The 26,564-nt window shown below is 37.5% G+C and overlaps 1 protein-coding gene across 1 annotated transcript; it reads right to left on the reverse strand.

Annotated features, from left to right (window-relative positions):
- On the reverse strand, positions 1-26,564 carry LOC140234073 (annexin A13-like). The gene is made up of 13 exons (XM_072314154.1): positions 26,469-26,564; positions 18,115-18,159; positions 13,629-13,704; positions 11,630-11,724; positions 10,053-10,166; positions 9,285-9,341; positions 8,775-8,808; positions 6,139-6,218; positions 4,433-4,504; positions 3,211-3,312; positions 1,818-1,893; positions 948-1,060; positions 1-195 (listed from the first exon to the last, which is right to left on the reverse strand). The coding sequence occupies exons 1-13, from the start codon at positions 26,487-26,489 to the stop codon at positions 58-60; spliced, it is 1,023 nt and encodes a 340-aa protein (XP_072170255.1). The 5' UTR covers positions 26,490-26,564; the 3' UTR covers positions 1-57.

The raw sequence follows: 26,564 nt of genomic DNA on the forward strand, positions 1-26,564 counted from the left end.
CATGCGCATGCGTGACGTTGCGCGGTTGGGACGCGCAGCGCGTCGGACGCATCCGATCTATTCCTCGTCATTCTCCCCGTGGAGGATGGCCAGCAGCATCTTCTTGAAGTCGCCGCTGCAGTCGCCGTCGACGAAGGAGTGGAGGGTCTCCCCGTACTTTGCGAAAAACGCGATCTTAATCCTCTTCAGGTCGATCTGGTGAGCGAATGAGAAGACAAACAGCCAATGACAAGAAAGCATCAAGTGTAGTCATGGCGACAACTGGAATCTTACTCTCACTTGCAATGAGAATGACTGATTGGGCCCTTGGTATTTCATTAAAAAAAATGTTAGGATAGCGCCTCTTGCTGGAATGGCAACTTCCCATAGCAACAGCCAATCAGGAAGCTGGATTCTTGTCGTTACCATGACAATTGCCATTCCAGCAAGAGTTGCTGTCATATAAACTTTTTATGAATGGGGCCCTGATTCTTACTTTTTTTTTCTGAGACAGAATCCATGTTTTCCTCTATTAACCATTTACAACAGATCGATTATTAATTACAGTGTCCACACCGAGAACCAGTGCAATAATAATGATAACAGATACCTAAAAGCCGAAGAATCTAAACAAAAATGCGACCTTTGAGACTGACAACCACCCAAACGCAGGGAAACAGCAGTTAATGGTAATCTTGATCATGACGATGACAACTTACATACGATGATAATGATGATCAAATTAAACAGAACGTTAATGGAGATGGTAATTATGATAATGACAACTGTGTGGACGAGTTTTGGTGACCATTAAAGATCACATGGTGATAACAGCTTCCATCATGGCAACAAGCGTGTTTGAAGGGACAAGATATGATTCTCGGGAGAAAAATAAACATCATCATTAGTAACTTGTCCCCATGGTAACCGTTTCTATACCAAGAGATGTCATACAAACTACTAGTCACCTCCGAGCGTGAAATGATCACCCTGATGAGTTTCTCCTCGTCAGTGCCGACTCCTCTCATCGAGTCGTGGAGGATATCGGCGAAGTACTGGCCGACCTCACGGGAGCGGCTCACTGGTAGAGAAAACACACATAGCAACAAATGAATAAGCAAATAGAAACAAGCGAATAATAGTTCAAAACTTCCGCCATTTGTTAAGAAAAGAAAGAAAAACAAAATTACAAAGGCATCAGCAAAGCCTAGCAAACTCTGTTCGGGTCATATCATTTTAGGAAGTATCTTGATATACATTAAAAGTTGGATATCTAATGATTGACAAGACCGATTATGCTCTGGTCAGAAGATCAAGAGAATCTGATATTTGTTTTCTGTGTTTTTTTTTTCTTATAAGCCTTTCATGCCTACAATGATAAGTATACATAGCTCATGTATTGCGACGAAGGTTAACAAAGCACGAGCGCTGATTTTTACGTAGAAATCAAATGTGTGTGAATGATCGCTATGTGCAAGTTTGAAAATAATTCTCTCCCATCTGTATTTGGCTATTATGTTCATTAAAAGTGAAACTGTCCATTCATATCCTACCCGGCAATCCAATGGATTTAATTTGCCTTTAACCAGAACTATTTTTGCTAAAAATATGTATTCTCTTTTTCCGGTCTGAAACTTTGGAATTCTCTTGATGGTAATATATATATATATATATATATATATATATATATATATATATATATATATATAAATTTACGTTTGAATACCTTTACCTTTAGATTAAAGAAATATATTCAAATGTTGTAATCATATGTGTTGGAAGTGAAATAAAACGAAACGAAACGATACGAAACGAAAGGATCAAAGTCAATTTCTCACCGATGGCCAGGTAGCCGTCCTGAAGATCACCCATACACTCATCACGGATCGAATCCTCGATGTCACAACCAGCGACCTGAGGCAGATTTAGAGAAAATTATATTTGTGAGAATAATAGTAATAGTAATGATATTAATTCTCCTGCTTCAGTTTTATCATTGTCATCATTGTACATAATAAACGTAATAATAGTAATAAGAAAAATAATGTTATTGCCATCATCAGTGTTATGTATTATCATTATTATCAGTAGTAGAAGTAGTAGAGGAAGAAGAAGTAGTAGTAGTAGAAGTAGTAGTAGTAGTAGTAGTAGTAGTAGTAGTAGTAGTAGTGGTTATGGTATCATTATCATTAGTATTGTTATTAGCATTGATATCCTCGTGTGTGTGGGTTTTTTTTTCATTTCTGTTATGATCATCATTATTACATTATCTATTATCATTAAAATCAATATATATTCTATTAACATCATCATCAGTATATTACCTTTATCATTATCATACTCGTGGATCGACAAAAAGTGAAATTTTGAATACATGTGTATGCATAAATACAGGAGAGAAAGAGGCGGCTTGACTGGTTGACTGGTAAACAAATTTATACTTGTACAAGATATCAATTAAGTAAACGTATCTTATGTAATTTGTATTCTTAATAATTCTGATGTCAAGAGTGTTGCTGGTTTTGAAATAAGACTCATGTTATCCTTTTTGCCAACGGACAACGCCAACCAAGAAATGATGAATGCAAAGATAAATTATGTATACACAATTACATGCAGGTGTACTTTTTTGTCTGTTTGATTATATTTTATTCGTCACTGCGTTTTGCATTCAAGTGACCGTCAGCATTAAAGGCCCTGTTTACCTTTGGGAGCAGTGATTTCAAAAATGTTCAAGATATCACATTTGATGCATATGTGTAGGTCTGTTGTATCACAAAACATCCTACCATATAAAATTTTTGCAATAAAGCCTAAAATATGAGGAGATATCAGCATTTTTCTCAATAAACCATAACTGTATACGGTTTAGTCTGGAAGCATTCTTATTATAACTATTGTTCACATTTTGTGTATTTAACAATATTTAACATCGATTATACGGATTCAAATTTTTACAGTGGTTGTTTCTATACCTAACTCACATTTAAGAACTATTTTAAAGCACTACTGTTGGGTTTTTGTTTCATCTGCAAATAGTAAATTATGCCTTTAACAAAATATCAAATGCTGCGCAAGTGGCAAGTAAATCTTTCTTTAAAACGAAGAAACATTCAGAGAAAAGTCACTGACAGAAATATTGTATTAATCGTGAAAAGTAAGAGAACAATACAGATGAAGAGGGATCGTTGATAACCTTATTATGATTGAGTCCGTCATAATCATACTCACTGCGTTGTAGGCAAGGAATGTAGCGCGAAGCTGTGGGAAGCTCCTCGTTGCTAGAATACGAGTGAAGACGTTCTCATCAGTACCCCATCGGTCCTCACCGGCCTGTGTGGAGAGAGGTAGATGTGAGGCATGGTGAGCGATGTAAGGAAGAGTGACGACATTTTGATATGCTTGCATTGTGTCCATACATGGTGATCTTTGTAACTTGTCATTTTCAATGTAATAATGTATAATAATAATGTAATGTAATAATATGAGTCATAATGTCATTATGACTCATAGAATCCGTTTTAAAATAATCATAAAAAATACACGGCAATATCGAATGTACATATTTAAACATAAAAATACTCGTCCTATAGAAAACCCTATCTTTGAGGGATAAACAGCCTACGTCTTTGAAAAGAGGAGTGTGAGCGAGATAATGAGAGTTTGCACACAATCGAATAGCTTTTTTTCTGAAGAACAGTAAGACGATTTAAGTCACGCTCAGTCACTGTGGCTCCAGATCAAACCAAATTACAGTAACCTAGGTAAGACAAGGCAAGGACGTTGTGTAACATTAATATGGTTTTCCTCGGTAATATCACGCGAAGCTTATAAATCATCCCAATGGATACGCTGATCTTCCCATGAATGTGATTGATGTGATTTTTCTAGGATAATCTCTCATCTATAATAACCCCAAGAAAATTAATTGAATCAACTCTGGAAATAACATTTCCATCTGCGTATATCATCATATCATCATGTGACAGCTTCATTCCAGAGGACTGAAATATCATATATTTTGTTTTACTTGCATTCATTTGTAATCTGTCAGCTTTTAACCAATCACAAACTTTTCGCAGTTCATCGTTCGTCATTTTGTTCAATATTGTTTTGTCAGAATGAGAAGCCAAAATGTTTACGTCGTCCGCATGCAGTACAAAACGATGTAGATTTGATGCATTGATGATGTCATTCACGTATACCAAAAGCAAAAGTGGTCCCAATATATACACTTGCGTACATTGACTTATAGAAGGTTCACAGACTGAGAAATGGAGAAAGTTTAAGTAGAGAGAGGGTCAGCCGTGGGGGCAGAGCATTCGATGTTACATCCAGTTTAGCTCTTTGTGCGTTTTGAGTGCCGATGGGTACAGAAAACCCCTTAACTTTGTGCACACTGTCCACAGTCCCCGGTGAAGAAAGGGTTACTACGCACAACGCACGCACTTACGTCAAAGAGCTCCTGAGCGTCGGCGGCGGCTTTCTCCTCATCGATTTCCTCGCCGCTCTCGTCACGACCTCCCTGATCGACAACGGGAGAAATGAAATCAATAGCAAACATTGTGGAACGTCGACAATAAGATTTGATACATGCTTACAAAATTCATACTACACAAGAATGGGTTAGTGTAGAATATCGAATGCACCACACTGTCTTACACTAAACTACCAGTAACGCCAAATGCACAAAAGCACGTGCAGTACTCCACCAACAGAAGGATAGATTTAAGGTGATTAACTTCACAACGTCTAATCTTAAATAACGAAAGCTCTTTAGATCACAGTTGACATGCAAAGTGGATAGAGTCAAAACATCAAACACCAGTTCCCTAAACAGTTATATCGCACGACTGTGAATCCTGGCAAAAATAATATAGGTTTTCCCGGCCAATTTCGCACTTTTTTCAGTCCAATTCCTAATTGCTGCATTCAATTTAGCACAATTTAGCCTAGACGGCATGTTCGGTATTTCAATTTTTATAATCTTTTCATTCAAATTCATTTTGGAGCATTCAAATTACCTTTTACATCATTCGAATCAGCACTTTTTCAGTTCAAATTCGTAAGACAAGCACCATTTTGCAAATCGTTCATTCAATTTAGCACGATATAGTCACGTGATCACGTAAACGCTGCGCTCGTTCATTCGAATTCATTCTTGGGCATCCAATTTCGCATTTACTGCAGTCAATTTAGCAGACACGTTTGTGCTTTTATTCTGATATCACCTTTGCAACAGTACTTTCAAAATAAGAGTATGTGTTTATAATGTTCGATAGCATTATTTCATTCACAGTTACATTGATCTTAAGTTTGTTTTGTCAATAATTGGGAGAAGGAGGTTTCAATTTACATGATTATTTCTTTCATCTGCATGTTTCATTATTTTCATTTGGTGGGTGCTAGATTGCGTTAATTATCATTAGGAATAAATAAAAGTTCTTGGATCAGCTCTAGCCATCAATTTGTCAAGGTTATTACCCTCAAATGCTTCTATGATTCTTTCCCTGTTTTCTCGAGAGATACGCAAATACGTATAAATCACAGTTCTCACCTTTTCAAAATAGAAATAACATTACGCCAATTTGAATGAACATGTTTGGAATTTGACTGCCCATACGCGAAATTGAATGACTGAAATACCATTTCCCGCCAGTGCTGGCGAATTTAAATGACTGAAGAGCACGTGCCAATTTGAATGCCCGTTTTACGAATTCGAAAGGCACATGTGCGAATTTCATTGACCGAAATGCTAAATTGAACGAACAAGTTGCAATTTTGAATGACAGAATGTGCAGTGATGAGGATTTTCGCTAAATTGAATGAACCTTTTATCAAATGGACTGACAAAAGTGCGAAATTAGCCGGGAAAACCTATAAATTTCATGAGATTTCAATTAAACCACTTGCAAATATCATATTCTATAGATCAGTTATTTCGATATTGGACAGGCTTTTACAGCGTATGAATTTGCTAACAAGAAGTGCTACTAAAATTAAAACAAAGAGCCAACTGCCATACTATATATACTATCTTTATATGATATCTATTGACGAACGCTCTCTTTTTTGAACAAGAACAAAAGAGGGCGCTCTTTAAGTTCATCACGGCAACATAATTGTGTCAGTGATCATGACCAGTAATGTTTAACTCACCGCGCAGATGGCGAGCATGAGATACTTGAAGTTGCCAGACGTCTCATTCTCTAAGTCCTCCGCCAAGTCTCTTTCGTAAACTGTGAGAAAACAAAATATCTTTTATTGGTGAAATGCCAACAAAAATCTGTCTAATACGCACTCAAATCTCAAAGAAACCAACCAGTTATTGGTGAAATGCCAATACAAATTTATCTAATACACACTCATTTAATCTCAAAGAAATCGACCAGCAAACCAGCAAACAACAAATAAAACTACACTGTGCCACGGACACAAAAGACAAACCCGCCCACATGGTGAAAAACATTTTTGAAAAGATTGGCTCCAGGAAGTATGGATTTATTCATCTGTTTATGATATAAATGCTTGACACCAATCATGTCAAACACGATGAAATCTTTGAAGGCTTCCGTGGTGGAAGAACGTTTGGTGGTAGATTACGGAAGGCTTCACGGTGCACCACGTATTCTTTCTGGAGCATGTGAGTGGCCCTGAAAAGGGCCTACCCAATCCCGACGTTTCGGCAAGCATGTTCTCGCCGTTCTCAGCACTACAGACAGCGACGCTCCGACCCAAAGTGTGGCTTAGATACGTCATCCGTGGATGACACCTTTGTGGTCTGGCAACATGTTGCCGAGGAAATCAACAACTTCCTTCAGCACCTAAACTCTCAACACCCATCCATCAAGTTCACCATGGAAATGGAGAACCAAGGGGCTATCCCCTTTCTGGACACCAAGATCACGCGGACGGCACAGGGATCCCTTTCCCACCAAGTTTACCTTTAACCTAGCTACTCACACGGACCGATATCTGAACTACCGTTCATTATATCACCGTCCATCCGTCTTGAGATCCATCAACAAGACCTTGGTTAAGCGAGCCTACGAGGTCAGCGACCAAGACCACCTACCCGGGGAACTGAAGCACATCAAGCAGGTGTTGAAACGCAACAGCTACCTCCCACACAAGATTTCCACACAGCTCCCACCTGTGCGGAATGATAGTGGAACTCAACCGAAGTCGAGAGTGATCCTCCCATAGTAAATTACATGGGAGCAGCCTCTCACAAGATCCAGAGGATTCTGAGAGAAGCCGACATTGAAGTTCGTCACAGTTCTTTAACTAAACTTCAATCTCTCCTCACACACACACAAGGACAAACGACACTCCAAGAACCTTCCTGGAGTCTACCGCATTCCTTGTGAATGCGGTATGGTCTACATCGGAGAGACAGGCCAATCCTTTTCCACCCGGCTAAAGGAACATCAGGGCCATGGCCGACGGGACGAACGGGACAAGTCTGCTATAATCCACCATGCCCACACCTGTGAACACAGGATCCTATGGGATGTAAGCAGACTCATCACGCAAGTCCCCAACTGGTATCAACGACGAGTCAGAGAAGCTCTGGAAATCGAGGTGCATAACACTGTCCCACAGGATAATGGCCTCCACCTGAGCAATATCTGGCTAACTCTACTTGACAAGCAGGCTAATTAACACCCATTATCCCCCCCACACGATAGTGGCACTAATATTGATACTTACAGTATAGACAACCACCACAATGTGTGCAGCCAACCGTGACAACCCCACACGCCGGAAGTGACTGTGTGCACTCAACCTTGACCTGCCTACCTACTGTGACCCATTCAGCCAATCAAAGACTTTCCCTCCAGGAAGCCAAAGTCCCTTTGATCCTTCCTGAGGGTATCTAAGCCGGATTTTCATCTCACTCGCTCTTCCCTTGAGAACGGAGAGAACATGCTTGCCGAAACGTCGGGATTGGGTAGGCCCTTTTCAGGGCCACTCACATACTCCAGAAAGAATACGTGGTGCACCGTGAAGCCTTCTACCACCGTGACAACTCAAACACCCGACTTACATGCTTCACAACGACAGAAATTCTAGATTTCCGAAGATATACATAAACCAATGAATTCCACCAGGAGGAATATAGCGATTTATTGATTTGAGTATCTGAATATAAGATCGACCCAAGTCCATGGAAGACCATTTCGAGTAAACTTAAAAAAAAACTTCACATCTTTTTTATTTGTCCAATGATATTCTATTTAACTGTGAGGGGAAGGCAACATGGTATATACAAATCAGAACATATATGACAATTAACATTTACATTAATTGTGAAGAGGCCATTTTGAGTGATGGACTTGGGTCGTTCTTTGAATCATATACATGATATTCTGCTATAGAGATGAGAGGACGAGAGAGGGCGCTATAATATGAATGTAAGAATGACCCAAGTCCTTCATTCTTACATTCATATAAGATTTAACTCATTCATTTCAGGCACTTCCGGGGGAAATTAGGATTTATCATTTACACACAGGATGAGTCCATGCATAAGCTACAATTTCCCATGTCAAACTAAATTTGGCTCAGATCTTCATTTTTTGTCTGCGAAAAGAAGTATAAAAATAATGTGGGTCTCAAAAAGTTTCCTACTTAAGCCATTCCGTGCGGGAACCTGTGACCTGCGTATTAATTCTATGGGTATTCAATATGGAACAGGTTAAAGCAAGATATCTGAGAAATCAGACTTGGTACTAATATTTTGTTAGAGGTAGCTTCTTCCCATAATTATGAGTGATGAATTGATAACTTACTTGCGCTGTATGCCATCTTGATCGCCTCGATTTCCTAATGGGAGAAAACAGAGAAGGGAGATTGAACTCGAAGTATGCAACAATGACAATCTGACTTTACATGGAAACGAATTGAAGCTAGGCTATATTTGAAATACAAGAGTACAGCGATGAGCGCGGGCTAAAAGAGTAGGGAAAATCTACAGAGTAAGTCAAGATAGAGAGGGGGAGGGACAGACAAACGGACAGAGAGACATAAAGACTGACAGGCAGAAGGATATACAGCAACAGAAACAAAAGAGCAAAAATCCCCTAAAATCGGCTGCCGTGTGTAAATTCTATAAGAAAAAGCAAACAAATACAATATGGACGGAAGGAAAGGCAAAAGAGAAAAAGTTTAGAAATTAGTGGATAATCAGAGAGTTATCAGTGGGCAGAAATTCATCAGTATCTATACGGCGTGTACCGTATTCTATTATGGATAAAGATTAAAAACTATTGACAATATTTTGGTTTTATCTGAATACTTACCGCGTTTAATCTCGTGCACATGATCTCTATGATGGTGTTCTCATCTGTTCCCAAACCCTGTGGAATAAGAGATGGATGTGAACATAATTTACATATATTCAGTGAAATATTATGAATTCATGCCATATGTTTGCGGCAGTGACATGGATTCGGGAGATATTTAGGCGTGTATTAACCCGTTGCGTACGGGAACCGGGTATACCGTGCAATAACAGACTGATAGGAATTACAGAATCTCGCAGGTAACGGGTTAAAAGCATTGATTTATTTATTTTGTCCCCCCTAAGGTAATATTTCGGAATCATACTCTAGCAGAAAGAGGGAGATGAATTAGACAGGCCAGGCATAATAATAGTTATTTCACGGTACAATTATTTGTAATGAAATCATGGAGAAACTTGAACCCCTACATTATTTCGCTATACTTACATATCTATTTTTAGCTGGTCTTCATTATCGGTACTTACATTATTAAATCTGCTTATTGAAGACTTAAACGTAGCACTCATGGCCTCGATTATTACTGCCAACGACAACAAAATCGAAGTGAAAACCGAAAAAAAATTGATCTCATCGACATTAGCAAACATCATCAATATTATCATTTTTCCCATTTTTTCCTCACAGCGTCATCTTCAAAACGAGTGTTTGTTCTCTTTTCATGTATTCGCTGTTATTTCTCCACCGGTCCCGTCCCCCCTCCCCCCCCCCCCCCTTTCCAACCACCCATTCCCGTCCTCCTATCCCCAAGAAAGCCCCCTGACAAACCTTCATGGCTTCTCGCAGCGTCCTGGCGTCGTAGACGGCGGGCGGGTCGAGCATGGCATCGACGGTCTTCTCCAGACTTCCCCTGACCTCGTCGCGGAGTTCCTCCTGCAGTTTCTACGATCAAACAAGGGGAATAACGAACGGGATTCATGACCTACATATATCACAGAACTCGTCATTCAACAAACTTTGAGCTTGGAACGAGAACTTCGAGAACAGTGTCATAATATTATGCTTACTCCAAATGTGTACGGCAAAAGTGGTCCATAAGGAATTCAGGAAGCTCGCCAACCACTTGCCCGACATTGCTTTTGTTTGATTTTTTTATCATCGTTGTAATAACGTATCAAACACACAGCGGAGTAAAATGGCCAATCATACAGGTTCGTTGATGAACAAGTGTTCGATATGTATGCCATTCATTGATAAATGGACTATCCTAGTCAAGTTTTATATTGCAGAATTATGACATGTTGAGTTTTAACAATCGAGGGGGTCGGTGAAATATAGTGCTAACCAGTGGCGGATCCAGAGGGGGCGCAACCGGCGCACGCCCCCCCCCCTTTAATTTTTGTTAAAAGCAAAAGAAATAAAAAGAAAAAAATGAAATGAAACCCGGAAGTGGCACCAAAAATATTGGTCACGCCCCCCCCCCCCCTTTACAGAGTTCCTGGATCCGCCCCCTGCTAACCCACACAATAGTCATTTTGAGATAATTGCTGTTTGAATGTTTGGAAAGTCCATACATTGTACATTAGAAAAACATGAATGCATGCATTTTTTACCATCCTATTGGTCGAATTCAAATATGATATTTTTACGGAGGTTAGAGTGAGGGATAAGGATTATGAAAAAACATGTAACTCAATTTTTACAAAAGTGTGGGTTAGCACTATATTGCACCGACTCCCTCATTATTCATTCATTCATTCATTCATTCATTCATTCATTCATTCATTCATCCATTCATTCATTCATTCATTCATTCATTCTCATTCTTTCCATTTTCCTCGTATATCATATTGGTACTATTCTATTTGAGCCATTGAATATGCCGTCTTTATTGTGGTTACCATCCATATTTTTTTTCCTAAAAAACACCAAATTTCCTGTTCACTTTTATTGTTATGTAAATAAGTCAATCTTCAGTTAATTCTCACCATTGCGTTTTTGAAACGTAAATAATTATGCTATGAAATCAAGCTTGTTTAAAAGGCTTGGTTCATGAAAGCTCATTCACTTTTGCGTGGATGCTACATTTCAGGTTGATACTGGTTGCTAAAATTTGCTAGTCATATGGGGATGAACAAAATGGGCTGGGTTTTATTCTCCCTTTTTAAGAAAAAAAAATACATTTGACGAAAGCTTTTCTTTTTTCTCTTCTCTAATCCTTGTAGTTGTTTATACCAATGTCTATTAGAGTAGCAACCGAATTTCACCATCATGTTAAAAATAAAGAGAAGATACGAGTAATGTAAAAAAAAAAGGCAATTCCGTAATCCAAGCAGGAAGAGGAAGTATTGTTACAACAGTAGACTAATGTTTTATATAAGAAGGGAGATAAGGATGATACTTACCCTGCCAAAAGATGCCAGGTATTTGAATTTGATTTGCTGCCTCTGTTCATTTGTGCGGTTGGCCAAAATCTCAATGATTTTGTCCTCGTCGGTTCCTGTATAGATTAAAGGGATGGTATAATCATAGTATTGGTGGAGATGGGGATTCATTTGGGCCTTTTAACTTTTTGCTAAATACCAAGAAACGACATGTGAAATGGTACAAAGCATAGCATTTTAAGAGGAATTCAAAGTTTATTTGATGAAAATCGGGTTTGGAATGGCTGAGATTTCCCACACACACACACACACACACACACACAAACAAAACAAAACAAAGAGATCGTAATGAAAGGTGGGTCCCACCTTTTGTTAAGATTGCCCTGCTTTGGATATCTCAGCCATTTCAAAACCAATTCTCATCACATAAACGTTGAATTCCTCTTGGAATTATATGCTCTTTCACATTTCATTTCAGGTTTCTCATTATCATAAAAAAAAAATGTTAGAAATCTGAAATTAGGTTCTCAACCAAAACTATACAAACCTTTAAAGGCATTATTTACCATTTGCAGAGGAAACAGAAACCTAGCGTTAGTACTTCAAAATAATTCTAAAATGTGAATTAGGGACAGCAACAACCAGTGTAAAAACGATAATCAATATAATCAATGTTAAGTATTGTTAAATATTAAAAAAATAACAACAATGGTTATGATACAACCTTGTTTGTAGAATAAACCGCCTATACAGCTGTGGTTCAGTGAGAAAAATATTGATATGTTCTTATGTTTTAGGTTTTTATTGCGAAATTTTTATATGGTAGCCAAGGGTATTTTGCCATACAACTGGCCTACACAATAACTATGTGCATCAAATGTGATGACTCGAATTTTTTTTTTAATTACTGCAGCTCCAAATGATAAACAATACCTTTAATGGGGGGAGACACGAATGCACTTTAAGTCCCTAGACATTGAGCTAAATTCTAACTTCATTAACCACCACGTGTTTGATCGGTTAATTATATCCCCATGTTATCAGTTTCCATGATTCATTAACGACATGCATGTGTTGGTATATTACATTCAACATAGGAGTGTCTGACTTTTTTTTTTTTGTCTCAGATTTGATCTTGGGAATTATAAATAAAACTGAGAGTCTGCTAACATTGTTACAAATGTATCTCACATTATCAGACATTTGTGAATATATGGCATGGAATTGTTGGCAGTTCGCCAGTGAATGCACTTGGGGTATGACGTGGAATAGTGGAAGCATGGAGTATACATTATATTCAAATACCCCCTCCCTCTTAAAAAAAAAGAAAAGAAGATAATAATGGTTTGCAGTTTTCATTGATGCTTGGTTAAATAGCCATGAGCATATGGAAAGTCATGGGCCAGAAATAATTAGGAGTATGAAAATTATAAGTGTCAATATTCCGCAACGTGACACAGGGAAGTTGGTGCATAAAGCATGAAAATCATTATCATTCAAGATTGGGGATCTGCAGTTCATTATCTGTTAGTAGTATACAGAGGAAAAAAAAAAACCCACAAAACCTGCGCTTGACAACGGCAAATACTGGCTTGGTTCCAGCATGATCATAATTATTGTGACAAACAAAGAACAAGGATTTGTGAAGTCCTTGCAAATAAAACCAATTATATGTTGTATGGATTTTCAGCCTTATACAAATCTTCTTTTAGCAATAGATGATAGATGTCATTAACACCAATGTGCACCAATGTAACAACATAATCATTCATTTTCAGGGGAAGAATGATAACAATAATAGCAATTACATGTAGTCCGAGTGACTCACTCGTTCTAAATTTGTGCACCTTTTTTTGTCATAGTTTTTGTTTGTTTGTTTGTTTGTTTGCTGTTGTGTTATTGCCTTTTATTCAAAATTTAACATGCATCTCTGTAAATGGGAAATAAAATAAAAATATGTATTATAAAATTGTGTCGGACCAGTTACTTTGCACGAGGCCCAGACAAAATCCTGTCTCACCTATGCCAGAGATGGCGTCCTGCAGGGCAACAGCATCGGCCTCAGGGTCAAAGTCGTCCAGTGCAAGAATCGTGCCCTGGGAGACGAAACGCGATTATAGTTATTAATATCATTATCATATAACGAGTGTCAGTATTGATGGTAGAACATCGTATTGGTGTTGCTTTCACTGTTGTCTTGAAAGGCTCTAAGAAACTGCGTAGTAGGGGTGGCAAAAATGGCTGTCGCGGTAAATAGTTATAGTTCATTAAATAGTAACATCAGTAACAGTAGTGATGTAGGACCTGTGGCGGTAGTTGTAGACAACTGATCGTGACTATTATTTCCTATTTGATTTATTAAGTCAAGATGGAGACCAGTGAAAGTTGCAAATACATCACAGTTCATTAATTAAGAATTATTGATAATAATTCTTAATCATGGTCTATTCTCCAGCACTGGAAGAGAGTGGGGGAGGCTAGGGAGATTCATTTGCTTACTCGTTTATGATGACATTCCCGTAAACTCTGTACAGAAGCCAACATGTTAAAGAAGTCGACAGATGTGCTCTTGCACTGCTTAATATCAGAACGTAGAAACATTACGGGTCTTGGAAAAATTAGGGCTGCAATTTTCAATTTTAGGGGGGGGGGAGGCAAAAATTTTTGTCACAGTATTATAAAGTTCGTGATATGCCATTATTTGTACGTATCATAAAGTTTTTGTTTTGCAGTATTACCGGGCATGATGTTTGAGATATTCGTGCCTAATCGACCAGATCAAAATGTTGTCAGACGTGACTGGAAACATTTTTTTCTTTTCTTGTATGGCATTGGTTACAGGGAGGATGTCAAAATTAATGACAGCGTTGCTTTGCTATAGGCGGCGACGGCCGGTGTCCTCAGATCAACAAACTGACTACTTCGGGTAAGGATTATCGTAATTCCCTTATTCCAGAAGGTTGTATCACAGTAACCTCTCTTGGAGAATTTTTTCCTTTTTTTTTTTTGTCTGCACATTGATGTGGCAAATATTTTTAGAGAGAATTTCACGAAAGGTCTTCTTCAAATTTTAGATAGTTACTTCTGAGTGCATGGGTACTACATAAAAGTTATTTTAGATCACTTCCTCGTTAATGTGTCAATGGCCAACTTCAGCTGATATCTGAAGATACATTATGTCAATAACCTCATCTTTGTCCGTGTAAATAATCTTGATATTACCGATTATACCGTAGCCACTTCAGATACAGAATACCAGGTGGGCGTCTGAGGAGGCATAAAGATAATGTTCCCCTCTTGTAAAAGGGGGATCAGCGACAAATGGCCCCGGTATTGGAAACATTCAGTCGCCATCATGTGGCACAAATCTTTACTCCATTTTGTTCTTGTGGAAGAGCAAACTTGAAACAAAATCTGCCATATTGCCTATATACGCTAAAGGACTCTCACATGGATGAAACACCGGTATAATTATGTATAGGGATGTTGAGTTCGGCAAAGTTGTATTCAATTCTGAAATGAACCTGTATGTAATGTTGATTGCTAACATAAAAACCGTTCGCGACTTTAACAAAACCAGACGTTCACGTTCTGCTACTTCAACTTCGCCTCTAAAGACGATAATTGCTGAGACTTTATGGTTAATGATTAGTAGCATGTGTCAAACATTCGTCAAGATAATAATTATTATCGATGCGCACAAAGCATAATGTTAGACACAATTTTCGATACGTGCATTTGTAGTACTTTTTTCATCGTTCGTTAATATAAGCCAGCTTAGTCTTGAGAAAATCAATTTAGTCGTGGATAAAAGATAAAAATAGATCAGTCATAATAACTCAGGCTTCGAGTCAAAAGGTATAACCTTTATAGGGAAGAGGTGCCTCAAAGATAAAACGGCTTCTAAAGAGCCCATTGTACTTTTCCAACACTTTCTTTGTGGATGGTACCAAAATAGTTCATTTTATTGCCGATATGAATTTTTGCTAAATCCGATCCTTTTATTATTGGTTATTATACTTAGGTTCTTTGTTTGTTTGTTTGTCCACTGTCTTTCGATAATCGCTTTGTTCCCCCGGTCGGTAGATTCTCCAAGAATTGCAAGGGACTGTTTCAATGTAGCTAAAACAATGCAACCCCACGCAATAACATTAATACCACTCCTTCAAACCTCTTCCCTTCCCTCACTCTCTTCCCCAATTATACCTCCCCCCCCCCCCCCTTCCTCCCTTTTTAACTTGGTTACGAATTAAACCATTGTCTGGGCAACGTGAATCAGAAAGTCAATTTTCCCAATATTCATCTCTCAGCACGAACCCCAAAATATCCCCAAGTAGGTCAGCGATAGATGTTGGTGACTATAATAGCCCTGGTTGGTCAAGTTGAACCAGAAATGATTGACAGGGTGGAACGTTTCCGCTCAAATTGAGCGTGTGACAGTCTCGAATCACGAAGCTTTATTTTCACCTCCTTGCTCAAACTCTATAGGCAGAATCGAACTTTACTCGGATCGCGATTCTAAATTGAGAACTCTGTATAACAGTCCGTCTCATCATCAGACATAAATTCGTTTCATACTTTTTTTTTTTCTTGGGGCCCGTTGCATAAAACTCCAACCGGACTTTTTTCCGGTTGGAATCACAAAATTCCGGTTGGAAGCTCCCAACCAGAGTTTTTATGCAACGGATTTTACATTCTTAGATTAGCAACCTTAAAAAATTCAGGTTGGGCAAATCCCAACCTGAATTTTTTAAGGTTGCTAAAAAAGTTTTATGCAACGGGACCTTGGTTTTCTATATTGCAAATGATTCATAAATGCGTATATCGCTCTGTGTACATAGCTCCATCGACTGGATCCTTATTATGAGAGTACAACTGTATTTGCTTTCCGTTATTTTTTTTTTTTTTCATATAGCTTGGCGAAGCATCTGATCTGGACTGGTGGACAAGGAGACATTGATTTATTACTCTACAGATGTGAACGTACCCGCACTATGAAGTATAGTAGCTGTCTACTTCTCTCATCTTTGCTCTCATTCTTTCAGTCAATCTGTCTGTCTGCCTATCTGTCTATATTCACTCTTAATACTAAAATGGTATATCAGTGTTTAAAGTGCTGTTACTCCTCCAACCTTTGTGTAAATGTTAGAGTTAACACTCAAAATGTTGGATTTATCATTTCTGAAACGGCAATTCAGCATTTTGAGTGTTAAATGTACCCCTTTTGTGTTAACTTAAACATTCAGCAATAGGTTGGAGGAGTACGTTAAAATCTACCCCTTTTGTGTTAACTTAAATATTCAACAATAGGTTGGAGGAGTACGTGAAAATGTTGATTTCCCATTTCATTTTTAGAGTGTATTTCTTTTCAACTATTTTGTTTTTTGTCTGTCTGTCTGTTTCGCTTCTTTCCTGTTTTTTTTTTCCTCATCTTTTCTCCGTCTCTCATTGGTCCTCTTCCCTACTCCCCTCCTCTCATCTTCTTCTTTCTCCGTTCTTCTTTCTTCTCTTTTCCTTCCTTCTCGATCCACTCTCCTCTGATTCTTCTGGTTACAGTTCGTTATTCCAAAGGTTCGTTATTCCGAAGGTTCTTTAGTACGAAGGTTCGTTATTCTGAAGGTTTGTTATTCCTAAGATTCGTTATTCCGAAGGTTCATTAATCCGAAAATGAGATAAGGTTCGTTATTCCGAAGTTTTGTTTAAAACAGCTCCGAAAATGAAACAAAGCTCGTTATTCCGAAGGTTCGTTACCAATGGTTGCGGACCCTATTTCATTTTCGGATCAACGAACCTTCGGAATAACGAACCTTCGGAATAACGCCACAACTGTTCGGATTAACGAACCCTTTTTCATTTTCGGATAAACGAACCTCTAGTTATATAGGGAATTTGTGTGTTTCGGATTAACGAACCTTTGGAATAACGAAACTTCGGAATAACGAACAGCACCTGATTCTTCTATCCTTGTCTTTTCTTCTCCCCATTCTCCTCTCTTCTCCCCCCCCCCCCCCGTCTTTGCCCTGTCTTCCCTCCTGCTTCTCATAAAGTGGAATCCATCATGTAATTCAGTTCAGTTCAGTCTAATTAATATTTATTTCCATCATTCCCTCAATAATTTAAACAAAATGAAGAGTTTTATTGCAAAATGACCTAAGACCCAGTTTTAACATGTTTAAGACTGAGAATTGTAAGTCCATCATCAAATAGAGCAAAATTGAACCTAGTAACACCTCACTTGTGACATAACAAGGAATATTCCAGAAGTTACGATTAAAAACATTCTGTATTTTTTTCTCTGTGTTTTAGCAGCTTTAATCACAAATCTCTCAGCTTAACAAGAATGGAGTTCGTTTTGCGATAAAAACTCTTCAAAATAATACAAATCATACATTACACAACTATTGTTGTATCATTTTGTAAGAATGTATAATAGTTATAAGGATCATAAGGGTATACAATAAACTTTATTATGCAATATTGTATTTGCCACTATGTTAGATACTCACCAGTAGCTCCATTCCCTCACGGGCAAGACGGTACTTGATGACGTACTGAAGGTATAGAAGACAAAACACACGACATTATACCATTAGATTCGCTTTTCTTGATTGACATTTTCTGTGTCAAACACATTATGTATAAAGGTGCAGTATACACTCAACTTTCGAGTCAATATTACTACTGTGAATCTATAAGTGAGTAGTTCAATTCAATTCAATCTCTATTTTCTTCAATATATAAATATGAAAATACATTTGAATCAAAGGCAAAGTATGCACTCAACCTTCGAGTCAATATTACTACAATTTATAGATGAGTAATTCCATTCGATTCAGTCTTCATTCCGATTCAATATACAGATATAAACATATATGTGAATATGAACAGGTTATATACAAAAGTATGCATGTAGATGTAAACCAATGAAAACATCGATGAAAACAAGATGAGAAAATGAAAAAAAAAATGCATGGGAAAACAGATAGCACAGGTACATAAAGAACGCAAGCTCAATATCATTATTCTGTGTGCGAAGTTCAAAAAGGCATGTGCGTAGAAAGCCAAAATAGTTTGTTATGATAGATACCAAATTATTCCTGATAATGATAATATATACTTTAAATATCATGCAATGATTAATTGTCTGTGATTTGAAATACCCTAGACATAAATACAATACACAAGACTAAAGATATCATGCATGTCGTTGGTAGAGTAGAAAAGAGACTCTTGTTATGTCATTGTATGAGAATGGAACAGTTAGATAAATATCTTAAAACACTCATCTACAGCGATCCTTTTTTAGACATTTATATTTTGTTCGAAACAGTAAAGGATGATTATTGTCTAAACCAGTCTATATAAAACTGAGTGCTCTAAACCTTCAAGTGACGGGAAATTGAAGCGTATGCATGCACGCGATTCTATGCAGTGCAAATATTTTAAGACAAAATAAATAAAGAAATAATTCAGAACAGTCTATTCCAGAACCGTCGAGTAAGAACCGGTACAAAATATATAACAAGAGCGTACACTGTATATCCTCTGATACTCTGTTCTATGTCTACGTACGTCATCACTGAGACAATACAATTAATTACAAAAGAATCATGTCTGGGAAGTTTTCATAAATTTCATAATCAAGTTACCAAGTTGGTATACTTACCATGCTCACCATAATGATAACGATAATAATGATAATATAATAGGATAATGATAATCATGTTGATAAAAATGATAATGGTAATATGATGACCATTGTTATCTTAATTACAACAAAAGAATCATTTTCTCCTGCTACTACTTCAACTATAGATAACACTACAAAACGATAATAACTATAATGTATTATTGTAATTATTATTCTTACTATTATTATCATAACGATTGCTATTCTATAGCATTTATTTATCATTAAATTAGAATCATCATATCTGCTGTGGTAATAATCGAAGAATAGCCATTACTAGTGTGATGAATAAATGTATTGCAATGCATAATAGATCAAACTTAGGTGTAGTATCGGTAACAGAAGAAGCAGTATAAGGGTCGCTTGTGTATCGTATATAAGCAGGTTCCATTTTTTTAAACTAATCTCCCCTAGTGTCCTATGCCATTGTGACAAATATCAATTATCCATCATCATCATTTTAAAGGTGACTCCAATGAAGCTTTTATCGTTCTGTTTGACTTGTTTCAAACTATCATTAAAGTCACCTCATATTATAGAGTAGATGTTTTGCCGTAGAGACGTATGTTGATGGGATTCGAACCCGCGACTCTCACGCACGAGTCATGCGGATAACCACAGCATCTTAATTGTCACGTCATCCCTATAGTTCCGATCGTGTGTGTCTTATCACAACCTCATTACCGAGGGTTAATCATTTGTGTGCTGTGTGGTTACTCATTAACCCGGGGGTTATCACAATAACGGCATCAAGGTGGTAGTTACTTCTTTCATTAGCGTGCTTTACCTCCTTCGGTGGTCCCCGTACATACCTGTGTTTAAGATTTACAGATTATAGTGTATGTATAATGAAGCTCGCTTAAGAATTTGGAATGCCGTGTAAGATTTGTATTGCTTCTTTTTTGTATTCATGTGTGCTGTTCTTTTTACATTCTTTGTGTTGGTAGTTCCAATAGTCAAGGTATAGACGGTGGTATAATATAAATGGATATCAGGGAATATAATGGACTGCTAAAGTTGTTTAGATGACATAACTCTTTCCGACTCTATAAACTAAAGTTGAAAAGAATTGAGAGCAGGGTAGTATCTCTGATCTCACGTCATTCATCGGAACCACATTCCTTGCCATGAAAAAGGAAAAAAGGAATTTAATTGCACTGCTGCGAAAATAAATACAGTTTCAGTTTGCATCCCATTCGCGGAAACACAAGGAAGAAGGCAACTGAGTTTCTAGACCTGCGTCTTGAGCGTCTAGACCTGCGTCTTGAGCGTCTAAACCGACAGCATGGTATTATTTAAAGTCCCCTCCGAAAGATTACGCATAAGCATAAAATGCCCCTTGTGTTGGTCAAGAGCACTTAAACTGACAACTACGGGGACATGAACCGGAGGTCTCAACATTGAGAACCCCTTGTCATAATCCACTGAGCTACAACGACTCGAATAAAAGAATTCTTCGCATATACTATGTGATAATCTCCAGTTGAATACAGAGCGTTTATCGGCCTATCTTGTTTCTATTTTTTTGACGACCGCTAAAAGTTGTGAGTCATAAACTTTGCATCCTCTATTTACCTATAAAAAGTGCATTTACAAGAGAAACAAGACCTTAAAAGAAGTGAAGGGGGAGGAAGATAACAGAATGGGAAGAGAAATAGCGGCAAAGAAGGATAAGCTCTATCACCTTACAGACGAGACTGTACTTGAAATGAAAAGCTTGAATGTTTGCAAACCGAGGGGAATTTGCTCTAAAGAAGAAACATGTATATGCCCACGACAAGCCTTTTTCAATAAGCGCGGGAAATTTCTGTCTTCAAAAACAGGCGTGTCGCACCAAATACTCTTTTGCAGATAACAAGTAAGGGAGGTTTATGATGTCATGCTCAATTAAGACAATGAGTAACTGTACGGGAAAGACGGGCCTTATCTGCTAGTATTTGTGCATTCCGAAAACATACGTTAATACCAAGGACGGCGCTATTTGAGAACGTGCAATTTGTAGCGCTAATTAGTGAGCGATTGTTTAAACTGTTACTGGGTGCGACGTGGCAATAACTGTCAGACGGGAAAATGTTGTCTGCTAGAAATGTGTTTGTTATCGTTCCGATATGAGCGTAGTATGAAATCCACCCAAAGTACTATCTTGTTTCTGATAGCGTCTTTAAGGACTTTTACTTTTCCACAAGCATCATTCTCGACTTAATACCCCCCCCCCCCAGCCCCGTCTTGACACCGTTTTCATGGCAACGCGGAAGGCAAACAATGAGTTGCTTGATCCTTAAAATCATTTCCCTTCTTATATCCACTGAGAAAGGATCGTCAGTGACCGAGTGGTACTAAATTTGGAGCACAGACCCGGTTGACATTTTCTACGTCTGGCGAATAATTAATTGGAATCCTGAGAGACAACGAAAGTTTCAGTTGATCATTAATGGTAAACTCAACGGGAGCACTCGCCATTCTCTAAACTACTTTTTATAGAGGCGTTTATACAAGAAGTGCAATCGAATAAAGGGATCTGAATGGAAGAAGTTTCAGCAAACTTCACATGAAATGAAAAGTTTATGGGATCTCAATTGTCATTGAGAAATCAGTCCTTACCACTTCTTAGAAAAAGATGAGACGATGACACATGTTTATCAGTTTTTATGTTTTATTGGAATGAAATCCACACGATGTGCGCGTATCTGTCACGTCAATTTACATCTTTATATATTATGTATATATATATATATATATATATATATATATGTATATATATACATATATGTATATATATATATATATATTTATATATATATATATATATATATATATATATATATATATATATATATATATATATATATATATATATATATATATAGGCAGAAATCAGAAACAAATCAAAATGTTAACTAATGCTTTAATATATAGTCATAAACTGTTTATATCAATCCAAACATACATGCAGCTGCTCCTGGTTAAAAGTGAACGGCACACTCACACAAGTTTAGTGTATTCCATATCTCTTTTGAGCGCAGATGTTTGGTAGTCCACATGGGGAACTGATGGTGTGGTGTAGTATTAATTGTTAATACCTGTGATCTAATGGCGATACACCCTGATAACAAGATCTTACTCTCCGTTACCGGTTACTAGCTGTAATGAGCATGCTCTAAATGACGTCATCATCTGATCCTGCACTCATAGCAGTTAAGAAATTCTGAAATGTCAAAAGTGTATCGCTACTTCAAGATCCACGTAATGGTTAAAACAGCAAAATCAAGCAAGCGGAAGACTAGAATTTTCAGCAAACTTGAAAGCAGGATTAAGAAGATTTTACACTGTCACAATTAAACATGGATATTCCAATTCGGAGATGACGTTATAAATCTAAAGTCGGCAACTGCCCTGCACATAAAACTTTCTTATCGCAAACTAGTGGGTAAGGGATAATTGACATTGCAATCTCGTCTAAATCATCACTACTTAAGTAAGAAATCAAGTGTCACTGTAGTATGAAAACATGTGAAAATATCATTCAATTGCTTTCTTATTTCATACCCGACATTGAAGAAACGTTTTTGCTTGTTTGTTTTTCTTTTTTGTCCTTTTCCTTGATTATCATTCATTAAAGGGAGCTTTAACGTAAGGTCGCATTTTCACTTTAACTCACACTGGTGCAGAAAATCAAGGATATTTCCAATCTCGGCTGTCGACAGACGCTTATTCGGAAAGTCATGCTTCCCCGTTTCCGTGTGATTTTCACGAGATTGTGAGTGTTCGCCCTCACGTCAGCGCAACCTCAACCGACAGATGAAATGTCACAGAAATACATAGATTAAAACTATATTCAAATCTCTGCACTGACTGTAACTGAACTCCGCCCCCCTCCCCCTCACGTGATCTCGTTTTGCCTTCATTGACCAATCAGAATCGATTATGAATTCTCTTTTCGCTCAAAGTTTTTATGTCCACTATAGATTATTCTTACCTGATGAGGTGATGGATATAAATGGAATAGAAACTAATGCAGCCAGAAGTGTTTTTTTCTCACACTAATTTAGCTTCTGGAAAGAATACAGGGCATTAGATCACTTTAGAATTATTTTGTCATCAGCCAATGCGTCCTTGCAGGCAAACTTTTTGATGATATATGGGTTGGGTGCTACCACAAAAGAGCTATATATCTTGAAGAGAAAGTGATACTAAATGATTAATTGACATAAGGAACAGAGCAAGAAGGACTATGGGAAGGATATTTGCGTCATTATTGTAGATGCTGGACCGTGAGTGAGAAAACATTATGTCATTGAGGTGATTAATAAATCACGAATAAATTATTGAAAGACATCAAAATGTTTTCCCTATAAGTTGACAGACGTCCGGCCACAAAATGTTCAGTGACTGAGTGATAAAATTTGGCACGATCTCCTCATACCTGGATAGCAATTCAACTCCCACGCATGTATTGTTGGTCTTGTAAACGCTTTGCACAAAATCATACCGCCCCAGCCAGACCACCCCCTTCAGGAAATAAAATGAATTTTGTTAGTGTCCTTTTTGTATATATATACTTAAAGAGGACATTCAGTCCAAATATAAGTTAGTCTGATAAAAAAAAAAAAGTATAAATTCAATGGTAAAAAATTGACTGAAATCGAATGAAGAATAAGGAAGTTATGACAATTTGAAGTTTTGCTTATTTCTGCAAAACAGTTCTTGTACAGAGGATATCAATATGTAAATGAGCGAGCTTACCATGTCATACCCTCACGATATTCCATTGATCGCGTACAAAAAAAAAAAAAAATGACGAAAAATTAATGTTTCTGTCATTGAAGTCTGTAACATGATGTTGTTGTGTTTTTTTCTGGTTGAATAACTTCAGAATAGTGATCAGTTAGACATTTGCGAGGATTTGAGCCTCGGGCATAATCGGGCATAAGATTTATGTACAAACTAAATTGTAATGAATGGTAAGTTATGAGGGAATGACATGCTCACTTTGCCATTTGCACATTCATATTGACTGTTCAAGAACTGTTTTCCCTTAAAATAGCGAAACTTCAAAATGTCGTAACTTCCCTATTTTTCATCCGATTTCGATCAAAAGTATACCGTTGAACTCGTTATACATTACTCTTTCTTATCAGACTAACGTATATTTGGACTGGATTCCCCCTTTTAAGAACCATCTCTCCCGCATACACATATGCAGTTCAGTGAATGAGGAAATACTACACAATAGTGAAGCTTTAGTAAAACTGGCGTTGTGGCTAAAGGGATGGTACAGTTTTGGTTGAGATGGGGTTTCGATCAGGGTTCCAACTTCTTTTGGTAATATTTTTTTTTAGATAATGAGAAACCTCTTATGAAATACAAAAAACAACAACATACAGTTCTAAGAGAAACTCAAAGTTTATTTGATGAAAATTGGTTTTGAAATGGTTGAGATACCCTACACAAAGCGATTCTAATAAAAGTTGAGGCCCAACTTTTATTACGATCACTTTGTTTTACTTTCTTCATGGATATCTCGGTCATTTCAAAACTGATTTTCATCAAATTAACTTTGAATTCCTTGAGGATGTCATACCCTCATAATTTTTCATGTATGCTATTATGAAATTCGGAAAAATGTTATTTCTAGCTAATAAGAGTAAAAGTATGTTCTCAAAACGAAGATATGTCACGATTCTTTTATACTTTGGGTTGTCCTGAGGCAAGTTTTATATTCATTTGTTTATATAGCTGAAATATAAAATTTTTCTCCTTTCTGCATATGAAATGAATAGGAAATTGTGAGAGAACGCATAACATCGTCAACTTGCTCATTTTAATATTCATAAGGATTGGTCAAGAAATGTTTTCCGAAGAAATTTGAAATTTGAAAAAGTCATATTCCTTTTAATATTTCTGAGTCGATTTTTTTTTTTCATTTTTTATCGTTCTGTAGGGGATTTTTTTTTTTTGGGGGGGGGTCTCTCTTTTGAAGTTTATTCATTTTTGGGGTGGATTTACTCTTTAAGTATGTGGAGGAGGGTGGATCCAAAGACAGCAAGTAATAGGAGCAGTAATGGGGGGGGGGGGCTGCATTGGTTTCTAAAGTTAATACGATAATATGCAATGTAAAACCATGCATGACCTCATCTTCGAGGGTCGAATAATATGTTCCCGATACTGGCGCCTCATGCAAGTAGCGACAAAGCCAACTGTATCTTCTGCTGCTGTTTTAGTGACTGTCTTTACATGCCAAACAACCGAGGACTAAAATAAAATATCTACTAGTTATAGTGTTCCAAAGGGTGTCCTCGGACGTTAAACAACTGTTATGCTTTTTACTTTGGCAAACACGCAGTGGACAATACCCCATATAAACCATGTGAGGTTACTTCTCTCTGATTGGAAAGTTACAATTCTATTTTACGAGCAAATTTTCGGAAAAATGTATCTGTGAATTTGACCGCGGGAGAGTTGAGACTTGGTTGCCAGTTCGAAGTTAAGCGATAGCCAGATTTAATGTACCAGAATCAACCACACAAAATAATAATCAATTAAGCAAATGGACCTGACGTAACAAGTTTGTGTCCCCTATCTCCCGCTATCGAAGTGAAGAATGTGAAAGAAAGAAGCCAGGTTGTTGCAATGTATGATGGGAGATCTAGATCTGAGATGAGCTATAGTGGTCGTTCTAGATAGCGTCGACTTCACTGTGGTATGGAGGACAAAACTTTTTTAATGACTGTGGTCATGATTGCTACCTTTATCTCCTGGAAGTAAAAGACGAAATGATCGTCTTCAACACACAGGAAAGATGAAACGAAACTCAGTTTCACGTTTTCATCCTCACATACATAACAGGTGCAACGGCAACACTATGGTACAAATGCGACACACACGATGTTACCACGTCTGTTGCCTTTTGTGAGATTTTCTCTCTTTTTTTTTAGGATACCATGTGTTATATCGAGAAGCGAATTCTTGTTTTTGTTTGTTTTTCACTTTTAGTGTAGCCTGTAAGTATTCCACATCGATGGGAATCCAGTGGTACAAACAGTTAATCACTTCCGTTTAAACTAAATAACTCGTTCTCGATCACACGACAATTATAAGGACACAATGTATGATATCACTCCTTATGTTTTACATGCAAGAATGCGAAAACAGATATTACTTTACGCTTACCTCAGCGACTTCTTCGGCCATTTTGGATTGATTTTTAGCTTTCTTTCGGAGCGGGAGAACGACGGTACTGGACGGAGTGATCCGAGCGACTTGCCG

This window comes from Diadema setosum, chromosome 10 (assembly GCF_964275005.1).
Source record: "Diadema setosum chromosome 10, eeDiaSeto1, whole genome shotgun sequence".
NCBI lineage: Eukaryota > Metazoa > Echinodermata > Echinoidea > Diadematoida > Diadematidae > Diadema > Diadema setosum.

What these genes read in the sequence shown, in the direction of transcription:
- LOC140234073 (XM_072314154.1), bottom strand. Translation starts at nt 26,489, where the DNA reads ATGGCCGAAGAAGTCGCTGAG. An exon ending in TGGCCGAAGAAGTCGCTGAG is followed by an intron (nt 18,160 to 26,468) that starts GTAAGCGTAAAG and finishes CTATACCTTCAG; the next exon opens with TACGTCATCAAGTACCGTCT. An exon ending in CATTCCTTGCCTACAACGCA is followed by an intron (nt 1,894 to 3,210) that starts GTGAGTATGATT and finishes AATCTGCCTCAG; the next exon opens with GTCGCTGGTTGTGACATCGA.